This window comes from Pantherophis guttatus, chromosome 4 (assembly GCF_059756535.1).
Source record: "Pantherophis guttatus breed Tessera chromosome 4, ASM5975653v1, whole genome shotgun sequence".
NCBI classification, from domain to species: Eukaryota; Metazoa; Chordata; class Lepidosauria; order Squamata; family Colubridae; genus Pantherophis; species Pantherophis guttatus.
In genome coordinates, this window is record NC_142066.1 from 66,617,871 (window position 1) to 66,631,356 (window position 13,486).

General features: G+C 37.8%; 1 protein-coding gene across 1 annotated transcript in view; it reads left to right on the top strand.

The window, feature by feature from the left end:
- Positions 1-260: 260 nt before the first annotated feature.
- DDC (dopa decarboxylase) overlaps positions 261-13,486 on the top strand; it is a 71,267-nt gene continuing 58,041 nt past the window's right edge. The window contains exons 1-4 of the mRNA XM_034416413.2: positions 261-461; positions 4,820-4,933; positions 6,488-6,607; positions 9,660-9,794. Coding sequence (XP_034272304.1) covers positions 261-461; positions 4,820-4,933; positions 6,488-6,607; positions 9,660-9,794 — 570 coding nt within the window. The remainder of the gene's footprint in view (positions 462-4,819; positions 4,934-6,487; positions 6,608-9,659; positions 9,795-13,486) is intronic.

Below are 13,486 nucleotides of genomic sequence, written 5' to 3' on the forward strand. Positions count from 1 at the left end.
CCATTTTTAATGATTAGCTCTCCCTCACTACTTGTCTGCTTTTGTTTTATTTATTTATTTTAAAGAGATGGAAACTATTGGATGCCATACTGTAAATTCCTGTCTTTGGGATAATGTAAAAAAAAAAAATCCTATCTGAACATTGGCTCTTGGTTCTTGGTTTGCAATTAGTTTCATATATAAAGGAGATAAGACAAATATACCTGTGCATTTTTTTCAAATTGTCAATGTGTTTCTTTTAGGTTGCTTGAAATCCTGAAATGGATACCACAGAATTTCGAAAAAGAGGAAAAGAGATGGTGGATTACATTGCAGATTACATTGAGAAGATAGAGGAACGACAGGTCTATCCTGATGTAGAGCCAGGTTATTTAAGAGCCCTCATTCCAGAGTTTGCTCCTGAAACACCTGAAAGATTTGAAGACATCCTTAAAGATGTTGAAAGAATAATTATGCCTGGGGTAATATTAATTAAGCAGTTTTGAAGATTTTACTTTTAATATTGATGACAAGAAAGTTAAGATAAGAGTGGATGTCCAGACTCCAAGCTTGTGGGTTGTTTTCCAAACATTTTGTTACCAGGCTAGTAGCAGAATTTAGGGAATGTCAGTGTGATGTTCTTCTGCTTATAAGAACTTTGTGTGGTCAGTAAGTCTTGCGATGGGAGAGTCATATCAGGTGATGGTCTAATGATAGGTCTTGTGGTAGATCAGGTATGTGGATCACATCAAGGTCCTCTGATAGGTCAGGTGAGGGTCTTGTGATGGCTCTTGTGATGGGGAGGTCACGTCAGGTGAACACCATTGCTGGCTGCGGTTGCGCGTTGGTTGAGGGTTGGTGCTATCATGATTGGTTGTGCAGTTGATTTGAATTGTCAGAGGTTTGTAGCCTGGTTGTAGATCAATGTGTCTATTGATGGAATTGCTTGTGGAATGCCAACCTTCAATAAACTCCTAAGTATGGTGGGTGGTAGCAAGGCCAATGTTTTTTGTATTGCTCCAATCGAATTAGTGCTGTTCCTTGTCAGATTAGGAATTTGGGGTCTTGGTGTTTGACTACCAGTTGGTGTTCATGGATCCTGGTTTTCAATTGATGTGAGGAAACAGACAAAAGATTCCCATTCTTTGACATCAACATAAGAAGACAAAACAACAGAAAACTGGAAGCCGACATCTACCACAATCCCACACACCTGGACGAGATCAGCTTTGCAAGCAACCACCCCAGCACACACAAAAGAAGCTGTGTTCAGACCCTCTTCAGAAGGGCGGGGATGTATTGCAGCACCACAGCACTAAAAAAAGCGGAAGAGAAATGGCTATTTGATGTCTTTCTCTGCAAAGGCTATCCCAAAAACTTTATATTCTGTCACACAGCACCCAAACCACAACAAACACAGTCAACCACCACACAAAAACTAAGCCTATCACACATAAAAGGGATGTCAGCCAGAATTCTCCAAGCTCTAGGAATAACAAGAATCCACAAACCCACAGCCAATTATCTAGAACCAAAGACAAGATACAGAACAATGAAAGAAGCAATGTAATTTACAAAATCAACCATCACAATCGAAAACAATTTATGTGGGACAAACATCATGTCAATTGAAAACCAGGATCCATGATCACCAGCTGGCAATCAAATGCCACAATCCCAAATCCCACTGAACAGCACCAATTCGATTGGAGTAATACAAGAATCATCAGCCATGATACCACCCACCATGCTCACAAGTTTATTGAAAGTTGGCACTCCATAAGCAATTACATCAACAGACACAACAACTACAAGCAACCTATAAACTCCTGACAATTCAAAACAACTGCACAACCAATCAGAAACAGCACCAATCTTCAACCAGCCCACAATCCCCCTGAAGAGCACTTCACCTCACTTCCCTATCAAAAGAATCATCACAAGTCCTTCACCTGACATGACTCACATATCGCCCCTCACAAGACCCATCAGAAGACCTTCTCCTGACCAATCACCCGACCCATCACTAGACTCTCATCTGACGTGATACTCCCATCACAAGACTTACTGACCATACAAAGCCCTTATAAGCGAACATCAGCGCTGACATTTCCTAAATTCCACTGAAGATGTTACCTAACCTGGTAACGAAACATTCAGAAATCAACTCACAAGACTCCCACGCTCATTCTTTACCTGAGCTACATATATTTGCCACTATTGCAAACTTAAGATAGTAATACTGACCTCAAGTAGAAATACTGTATTTGTTTTAGAAGGAGTTCAGTGCTTTATGTTAAGTGCCTGTAACATTGCAATCACTAGATATATGAGTTAAAATGTTAGTGGAACTAGCTTCAAAGAACAATTACTATTATTGTGATAGCTTGTTTAGAGGTATCAAAAGGTCTGTAGTGTAGAAAATCAAATGTATTTTTTTATTGGCAGATTTGATCTGAAACTGATTCAATTGAATCTCTGATTATGTTGGAAAGTCATATAAAATGTTTGAAAGAAAAATAAAGCTCTTCAATAAAGAACAATTAAATGCCAAAGGCACACGGAGCGCTGTTACCTTCCCACCAAAGGTGGTCCCTATTTTTCTACTTGCATTTTTTACATGTTTTCGAACTGCTAGGTTGGCAGAAGCTGGGACAAGTAACGGGAGCTCACCCTGTTACATGGCACTAGGGATTCGCTGAACTGCCGACCTTTTGATCGACAAGCTCATCATCTTAGCCGCCGAGCCACTGCGTTCCTTAGGATATTCTAATAATAAGCTAAATATTATCTAATGAACATTTTAATAGGAAAAAAAGTGGCTTTCAATAAAGAATGTTTTCCAGGCTATTTGATCAGATCCGATTTATTTAATTTACTGTACATTGTCAATTGCTTCTATATTTACAGTAGCTTATAGTAATATTTTATAAGCTATATGTGTTAAAAAAGAAATACAATGCAGATTCCATCAATATAATCCAAAATATAAATGTTACAATGTCCTATAATATTAACTCCCCCCCCCAACAATTTCTATATCCATAATTAATTGTGGCATGGAATTATTTTTGTTTCTTTGTTAACAACCTGAATATGCAGCCACAATTATCATATTTGCAATTAGAGGCAAATTATGTTAGTTCAAGGAATGGGTAGGTTTATCCCTTATCATGAATTAATTTGATTTGCCAATGATATTACATCATTAAATTTTAGTTTTAGTGCTAAGAGGGACAAAAGGATTCTTTTTAAACATAAAATGAGGCAGAACCTGACTAGGGCTCTAGAATTCTCACAAGTGCTGATATGTATATTTTACACGAATGTGTTGCATTTGGATACACTAGGTTGCAATTTTTTTTTGTCCTGGTCCTGTCCTGCCCCACTCTTCTTTCTTTTAATAAAAGCACAAAATGGATTAGCACTTTTCAGGTCAGTTCATCCCTTCATTGCAAGACAACCTATGAAGGGGACAATTGACAGTATTTTAAAATTTCCATTCCATCCTGAATCCTAATGACCCCTCTGGTCCACCTTTAAAAATAAGGCCTTATGTTCCAGTAATATCCTATCTTCTTATAAGACACTCTTACTCAGTAGTGGGATTCAGCCAGTTTGGGTCAGTTCGGGTGAACCAGTAGTTACATTGCTGGTTGGCCCCTCCCCTCACCACCCCTTCTAGAAGTCCCTAAGCACCCCATTTTGGCTCTCAGGTAAGTTCAGAGAGGCCTACTAGGCCCAAAACAGGGTGCGGGTAGATGCAGTGCACCTCCCCATGGCCCGTTTTCACTCCCAGGAGGCTGCAGGGAGGCCTACTAGGCCAAAACGGGACATGGGGGGGCAATGCGCCCCCCCATGGCTCTTTTTTGCTCCCAGGGGATGCAGGAGGCTGACTGCTGCCTATCACACCCCCTGGCCATGCCCACCATGGCTATGCCCACCCAGCCATTCATTAGGACAGAGAACCAGTTGTTAAGTTATTTGAATCCCACCACTGCTCTTACTCCAGAGAGATGCCACCTATAGCTGCATTGTCTCTGTTCTACAACGGCTTTCTGAGCTCTCCAAGTCCTCCTCCTATATTAGATCAACAATGCCATATGAAGGTGGCATTCAATGTCTGTTAGAGCTATTCTATTAGATATACATTATTTCATTTTGTGGAATATAACAGGCTGCATTTTACCAGGCCAGTAATGATTGGCAAATTATACATTATTTTCTACAATTCCAATATGGCTAGTCTATAAAGGTTTTCTATCCACACTTCAAGGTGTTGTATATGTCCATAAGTTGCTTTGTACAATTTAAACCTTATATAAAACAAAATGAAAAGTTAAGAGCAGCTTGGAAAATAAGTAGCTTTTTGTAGCTATATTCTGTTTATATAATGATCAAAGGAGATGTCTCTTAAAACTTATTGGCTCAATAGCTGTATAAACTCACCTGTATGAGATTGTATGAGATAGCTGTATGAGATTAAGTAAATCCCTGATGTTTTTAAAATGTTAGTAAAAGACAAAGATAAGCCCTCACCTTTTTAAAACCGTGTGGACATAACTTGCCAAAAGTACCAAAATTGCTTCAATTTGAATTGCTCACCTTGGCTTCAGGTAAAAAAGTTTAGGTGTACTTCATGCCAGGAATCTTAATGCAAACTAGGAGACATAGTTGACCACTTGGTTCTTGGTTGCAAAATAATTTGCAACGAATGGTCTGACAATTGGGCAATATCAGTACTTTTTTTAACATGCTTGTTAAAGCAAGGCCTTGTGATGATTTCATAATCAAAACACTTTTCATTCTGATAAATGTTTGTTTGTATTCTTTTCCACAGGTGACTCATTGGCACAGTCCCTACTTCTTCGCCTATTTTCCTACTGCCAACTCTTTCCCTGCTCTTTTGGGTGATATGTTATCTGGGGCCATAGGATGCATTGGATTTTCATGGGTAGGTTCTATGTGGGCATGAAAGAACTAGTTCCTAGCAGCTACAATGACTGCTTATGCCTTTATATTTCAAATCTATTATTAGATATCTATGGATTTTTGGAGATATTTTCTTCACAGAGAAGTCACAGATCAGCTACATGGCTTTCAACAGTTTAGTTTTCACTGAAGTGGTAGATTATGAGAGAGCTCTACCACTTCAATACAGGTAGTGCTCAATTTATGAACACAATTCAGCCCAAAATTTATGCTGCTAAATGAGAAATTTGTTTTACGACTTTTCTTGCCACATCTGTTAAGTGAATCACTGCAGTTATTAAATTAGTAGCACAGTTGCTAAGGGAATCTAGTTCCCCCATTGACTTTGCTTGTCAGAAGGTTGCAAAAGGTGATCACATGACCCCAGAACACTGCGATTGTCATAAATGTGAGTCAGTTGTCAAACATGCAAATGTAAATCATGTGACTGGTATGAAAAATAGTCATATGCCACTTTTTTCAGTGCCATTGTAACTTTGAACAGTCATTAAATGAATTGTTGTAAATCAAGGATTACCTGTAGAAATATAGGGTTTAACATTACCGCATGTACAAAAGTATTTCCTTTGCATAAAATAAAAAAAAACTAAAACTCTCAGTAGTTTCTAGCCTAGGCTACAAGATAGCACCTACAGTATGTCTATGTGGAAACAGTTTCCTATAGGAAGACTTTTTATCAGAGAAGATGAAAACCAGAACATCTGATATCAGGCTGCCTCCATGGCAACCTTAGATCAGATGGAAGCAATATTCTGGGAATATGTCCTTTAACAATGATTATGAGGGTAATTCAGTCTCAGAATGTTGAAAGCTGTATAAAATTAAGCAGCAATCTTTCCGTACGTAGCTCCTCTAACTGCCTTTTTGAATCCTGATAATAATTATATAAAGAAGATTACCAGTAGAGAAGTTCTAGTATACTCAAAAAAACATATTTATCTCCCTCTTCACACTCTTTCTTTCTCTCTCTCTCTCTCTCTCTCTCTCTCTCTCTCTCTCTATCTGTGTGTTTGTGTGTACATATATCTGCACACCAATGGTGGGTTGCTACCAGTTCACCCCGGTTCGGGAGAACTGGTAGCAGCGGTGGCGGGAGGCTCCGCCCACCCACCCAGACGTCATCAAATACACTCTGTGCATGCGCAGAAGCTTCTGCACATGCACAGAAGTGGTGTGCGCACGAGCAAACCAGTAGCAAAGGTAAGTGAAATCCACCACTGATGCACACGCAATCATATGTATATATATAATTGCTTGATAAGGTGTGATTTCAGATTTTGACAAGCTTTTATCTACAGTTCAAAATTTTATGAGAATGAGTTAATATACCTATCATATGTAGTTACTCAAATGGATCATTAATTATCTCTTTTTTTTCCACTCACAAATTATGTAACATTCTGAGTTACCCTCGAAACACCCATGCTTCATTGCTTTTCTATTCTGTGCACCCTTCTGAAATCTAAAGAAATCACTAGAGATTTTTCTTTTCTTTTTACATGTTTTTCCATTCTAGGCATCAAGCCCAGCTTGTACCGAATTGGAAACAGTCATGATGGATTGGCTAGGAAAGATGATCAATTTGCCTCCACAATTTCTGGCTGGGAAAGATGGAGAAGGAGGTGGGGTAATCCAGGTAATTTAGAATATTTGCTACTGAATTTGATCTGGGTTGTATCTAAAGTGAATAGAATATTATATTGTATACATTGTCGTTTTATTTGTTTGTTTGTTTGTTTGTTTGTTTGTTTGTTTGATTTATATGCCGCCCTTTTCCGGAGACTCAGGGCGGCTTACAATTTATTTATTTGTTCAACTTTCTCTGAAGACGCAAGGCAATGCATTAAGCAATAGCCTTCATACTTTTGTATATATCTGCTTAGTAGAGCTTCCCCCCCCCCCAGCAGTGTTCTTTTTTATACAAAGTCAGCTTATTGCCCCCACAATCCGGGTCCTCATTTTACCTACCTCGAAAGGATGGAAGGCTGAGTCAACCTTGAGCCTGGTGAGATTTGAACTTGCAGTAATTGCAGGCAGCTGGCAGCTAAGTACTACTTTAACAGCACTTAGTCCACTGCGCCACCAAGGCTCCTATATTCTTTCTTTTTAAATATAATAATGTTATTTTTCTCTCTTTCTGATTCAGTTACCTGAATATTTCAGAACTCTGTCCAAAACAGGATGATTACACAAAGTGGAAAAAAAACTAAAGATTTTTAGGGTAAACCCAGATTTTGCAGTGATGGAGATAACATTATCCCAAAAAAATATTAAAGGGAATGCTTAGAGAAGCCCAGTGGCTATTTGGGGGGGGGGAATGAAATTCAGGTCAGATAGAAGATGGAATAAAGTAGGTAGAAAAGGGAAATAAAAGACATATCTGGGAAAGAGGAATATTTTAAGAATAAGTCTACATCAGCATTATTTCATACATCAACTTTATTTCATATAGTTCTCTGGATTGCAGGTATACCTGAGTGTGTGTAAATTAAGAATGGGGAAACTATGATACATGGTTTTTAAGTTCTCTCATCAATTGTTATTCTGGCTTGATTGACAAGAAGTGTAATTTGTCAAAATATGGAGGGCCAAAGAAGTTCTAATCTATACCACTAACTCAGTGTTAAATACACTTCTGTTTATTGAAATCAGTGGGATAAAATTCTGTGTTAGATTATGACTTAAATTCTTAAATTCTTCAAAATTTAGTAATTCAATTCAACAGCCTGCTAAATTATCATTTAGGAAGTAGATTGGTATCCACTGTTTAAAATGAATTTGTGGAAGTTTGCATTATGATTTTTTTCTTCTGTTTAATCATGTCTGATTATCGGAGTTTGTCTGGAGGAGTTCCTGCGGTCTTGGCAACATTTTTCAAAAATAGTTTATCATTGCCTCCTTCCTTGAGCTGAAAGAAAGTAACTGGCTCAAGATCACCAGCTGGTTTTGAGCCTAAGACAAGAGAATAACTCAACATCCTCAGTTTCAAACTGATGTCTTAATCACTACACCAAATTGGCTCTCAATTATTATCTGGCAAAGTGTAAATTGTCATGCCATAATTATGACTATCTCTGTATCTCCAGATTGAGGTGCCAATGCATCTCAAGACACAGACACTGATAAATAATGAAATTAAATAAATATATGAAACCCAAGTTTCAAATGCTGGATTTGCTTGCCTCTAGGTCTGGCATGTTTTCTGATTTTAGTATTTCTATTTGATTTATTTATATTGATCATAAATGAATAAATAAATCCACACATATGATTTTTCTGTGCCTGATTACTGCATATTTGATAAGTGATAAAAATGTGATCTGACTGAATTATTCTTTAATTTCCCATTCACATATACAGTTATCTTTTGAAGTTTCAGTAGTCAAAGGTCTGTGCATATATAAATGAGTCCTAGAACTTTTTGTTACCCAGTTCATTGCATGCAAATGTGACATTCTTATGAGGGCAGCGCCTCATACTGGAGCCTCATACTGGAGCCAGATTCCTTCTTTGTTAATTTGTTAAATAAGTTTGTTCTTCTTTGTATTTTTTTATGCCAGATGAAGTTTTAGAGTTTTGTATTTTAACAAAGTTATAAATGAGCCTTGCCAGACTTTGAATCTTCTGCTGAAATATTCAGACAACTTTTCTTTAGCTTTACATTATAGTGCCATGCATTTATATGTTAAATTTATAAAAACTTGCAAAGGTGTGTTTTGTGCTGATGACATGGGACATTTATATCTGTTTATTAACTCATTTTTAGTGACAACACATGATTGCCAGTAATTGTGGATGCTGTTTTCATTGTTTATCTTTAGGACAGAAGGAGGATGGTTTAAGGCCTCTCCTGCTATTATCAGAGAGGAAGCAATTTGTGCAGATGGTTTTCTTTTTGCACAGTCATAATAACAGTGATAAAAACAGGAAAGGACATGTGAAACACGGGTTTTATATTAAAACTGTCAATCTTTCCTAGATTTAAAACCAAATGATTATTTGCACTATTCGCTTATGAAAATTGGTGCTTAATTGCAGCTGAAAGGACAAATCAATATGAAATCATTGCCTGCTACTTCAAATGTGCCACTTGAAACAATTAAAGATGAAAGAAAATGTCTGCTGGGGACTTTATTTGGCAATATATATGCTGGCTCTCGAGTCTGTTCACCATAGTAACCTCTGTTTGTAGAGAAAATGAAATAGACTGTGCCCTTAGTATTCGTGTCATTTTAAAAAGCGAAGTTTCTCACCAGAGCCTTCAGTTGATTGTTTTTGCATTGTCATTTTATTAGGGGTGCATCCATCCATATTTAAGAATGCAAACCCTGTTAATTTTAATTAAAATGATTTAGAAAGGTGAAATCAAATAGATTCTGCCCTTAATTTAAAGAAGATCACTGTATAATATTGTTTCTGCCTCTTTTTCCTGGACTGTCAAAGAGCACTTTCACATAAATGCATTTACAGCCTATTGACAAGCAAACATGGATGACACACTGCATTGTATACATTTGTGTCAGGAAGTAGGAATTCTTACCCTGATTAGACCAGTAAGATGATCTGCTGTTGTGTCATTCTCAGTACCATCAATTGTACTGTATAAGCAATACCAATGCAATGGATACTCCTTATTAATTTAAGACAATTTTAAAATCTTATCCAACCTGTCCAATTTTCCATCACAGGGAACTGCCAGTGAAGCTACCCTGGTTGCCATGCTGGCAGCTCGAACCAAAGCAATCCATCGTATTCAGTTAGACAATGAAAATCTGACTCAGGGAGAAATTATTGGCCGACTGGTAGCTTATACTTCTGATCAAGTGAGTACATTATTCCCTGCATTACTGTAGATATGGAAATAAAATTATACATAGTACTCATGCAGCATAGATTAAAATTTCATTAAGATGCTATGCTTTTCATTTTCAGGTTGATTTTTTTTTTTATCATTCTCAATAATGCAGATACCTGACAGACAGCATTGTCTGTCAATACCAAAGAATTGACAAACAATACATTTTGATAAAGATACATTTTGATCCAAAATAAGCAATGCAGGCTGAATTGTGTCCTGAATCAATATTGGAGAACTGTGGCATTTACAGCTGATCCTAGGTGAGCCTTGGAGACAAAGAGCAGCAAGAAAAAACAACTTGCTGCTTTGAAAACACTTGTTTGGTCTGATTTGGATTCTGGACTTATTTCTGTCTTTTCCACCCCAAATTCTAATTTTATGTAATGCTACAGACTATCTATGTCATACCATCTATGACATATTTATAATATGTCTAAATTGCTTAAATCCTCCTCCATCTCCTCCTCCTCCTCCTCCTCCTCCTCCTCCTCCTCCTCCTCCTCCTCCTCCTCTTGTACTTGAACTTGAGAGTATAGATATATATATTTGACATTTTATTGTAATTTTGGAAGTGACATAATAAATTGTTATTCTTGACATTGCAAAGAGGTAGTATTCATGCAATTATTTTCTTCACGGTAGTTCTAACACCTGGCGATTACAGCAATAAATCCACACCGGATCTAATTCTGCTAGCAATGGCCAAATATAGCCTTTGTCCACCTGGGAACCTGCACTTGTCAGAATACCTCAGCTAGCAGATTCCAGTCAAGCAATCTTATTTCACTTCTGACATTTTATTGGGACTGATTCATCTATATAGACATTAGAACTTGTTAGCTCAAAAAAGAATAGTTTCAGTAAGTGAAATCAATGTAAATTACAAAAGTTCACTTTAGTGAATTGTGTCTTCAATTCTTTAAAAGATTTGTCGTGTTACAGTAATTTGATGGATTTAAATATTTTTGTAGTATTTCAGTATTGCTGTTTTATCTATTTTCCCCTCATTGATTCCAGTTGGAGGTTGATGGTATATTAAAAAGTAAATAAACCACTAGGTATCATCTCAAAAGCAATAGATGTGATCTCAGCATTATTTAGAAGGTCTTTAATAGACACTATTGTGGTGGAATAAATAATGTGTTTGATTGGTAAGGGGAGACTAGGGCTCTATTCACCCTTAACTATAGAAACTCAGTCATGGGCCAATAATTCTTTCTCATTTCAGCCTACTTCACAAAGTTTTTTATGGCAAAATATCTTCAGGGGCATTAGGTATTACTATTAAATTTATTTGACTCCCATCTTGTGGTTTAAGATGACTCAGAGCAGTTTATGTAAGAAAAAATGTACAAAAAGCCATGGTGGCACAGTGGTTAGAGTGCAGTACTGCAGGCTACTTCTGCTGACAGCTGGCTGGCTGCAATTTGGCAGATTGAATCTCACCAGGCTTAGCCTTCCATCCTTCCGAGGTGGGCAAAATGAGGACCCAGATTGTTGGGGACAATATTGCTGACTCTGTAAACCGCTTAGAGAGGGCTGTAAAAGCACTATGAAGCAGTATATAAGTCTAAGTGCTATTGCTAAATATAAACAATTATAAATATAAAAACATGAATGCTTTGTGGTGTTCCTAAATGAAAGAAAGGACATAAATTGGACAAATAAATAAGCGATCATTTAGACATATTGAGATGAAACTAGTTTCCTTTATATGTCCAGACCTGGTCAGTGAATAGAAATATGGAGCTAAGTTAGTCAATTAATTTTCACCATGATTAAAAGTCACTTTAATTATTAGTTAGCAAATGAATCAGAAATAAAAAGGGAAAAAGAGTAAAAATAAGCATAAATATTGTAAGCATATACAATAATAATACAAATAAATTAAATCTTAAAACTTCCTATGGATCGCCTGCAGGGATGGGTTCTACTTACCTTTATTACTGGTTCTATAGAACCAGACAGAACCAGGAGCAACGCACACTGATCTCCTGCCAACCCTTGATGCTAGATAACAAAATGTTAAATATTGCAAGTCTAAAAATATAAACTTCCCACCTGCCAGTTTTAACTGCTTGATCCATTAGGATCAGTCCTTCCTAAGTTTTTTTCTCTGACCATAAGGCCATTGGGGCTCCTGCCTCTGATTGTTTTCTAGGCAGCATCTCTTCTCATCCCAAAGGGTGATTCCATTATATACTATAAGGATAAGAGAGAATCCTGAACTTCGGTTTCATATTTGAATATAGGACTGGAATGGCATCAATTCCTCTGGGATGACCACTGAGACCTTAAATAGGGAAGTGCAGCTGTCTTGGGCATTACCAACCATGATAGGCTGAGTAGCTTGCAATGGTGGACAGAGAAAGCACCATTTTGCTTTCCATTACTTCCTGATAGGGCACTTTCAATAGGTAGTTATGGGCAGCAGAAAGACTTATGTCCAGAACTATGTAGGGTACTTCAATATCCACTTTTCTGCCCCATATTATTCAATATGTATATTTGAGTTCATGGGAAAGTAGCATAATATATTTATGTCACCAAACTGTGCATAAAGATGCTTTGAATATCTTCACCCAGGGTCTCAGAGCTGTTAAAAATTGGATGGGATGAAACAAATTCAGGCTGAATATCAGCAGGACAAACTTACCCACTAATCCAGAAATTATTTAGTTCATTACTTGGTCTAATACAGGGGTCCTCAAACTTTTTAAAATAGGGGACCAATTCACGGTCCCCCAGATTGTTGGGGGGCCGGACTGGCTGGATGGACATGGCTAGGTAGTCATGTGACTAGGTGGGCACGGCCAATTTAGCAGTCCATTTTGCCAATTTAGCAGTCTGTTAAACAATATACACAAATTAAACTTTAATTTGTTTGCTCCTGGGAGTGTTTTATTTGCTTTTGTTTGCATGTTGCTCCTTTGGTTGACTTCTTTTTACTAGATCGTTTTTAAGTTGTTTAGGAGTCTAGTGGTCCACTTCAGGAAACTCAGTTTTGCAACAATTCTTCTCATCCCCAAGGAGCTTACAATCAAAATGCAACTTGAGTAATCAACATATCTCCCTCTCTCCCCCTCTCTCTTCCTCCCTCCCTCCCTCCTCCCTTTCCACTATTTGAGTTCCTCTGCAGTAATTAAGATTTCAAGTACAACTAAAGTTCAAGAGCAAATGGGGGTGGGAAAGAGAAACCAGGACATGGAATGCTTGATGGGTACAGAGATGAGACTGGCTCCTGTGGCATCTTCTGCAGGATACCCTTCAATCCTGGCAGTGCCCTGGGATACCTTGTTGAATTCCATTCCATTCCATTCCATTCCCATTCTCATTTCCATTTCCATTCCCTTTCCTACTCCACTCCATCCTATTGCTATTCCATCCCATCCCATCCTATCCTATTTCCATTCCCATTCCATTCTGTCCTATTTCCATCCCATCCCATTCTATTCTATTCTATTCACATCACTGTGAATCCTCAATCCTCTTTTGGAATCTTGCTGGCCGTCCAGGAGCTTCCTCTACACATGCTGAATGTGCGCAACAGGCTCTGGCAAGGGCTCAGCATGCCTGGCAGACAGAATCAGATCAGGCAGGCAACTCTTGGAGCAGATCTGGCGAGGAAGCCCCAAGGCAGGCGCTCAGTGGTGCTGA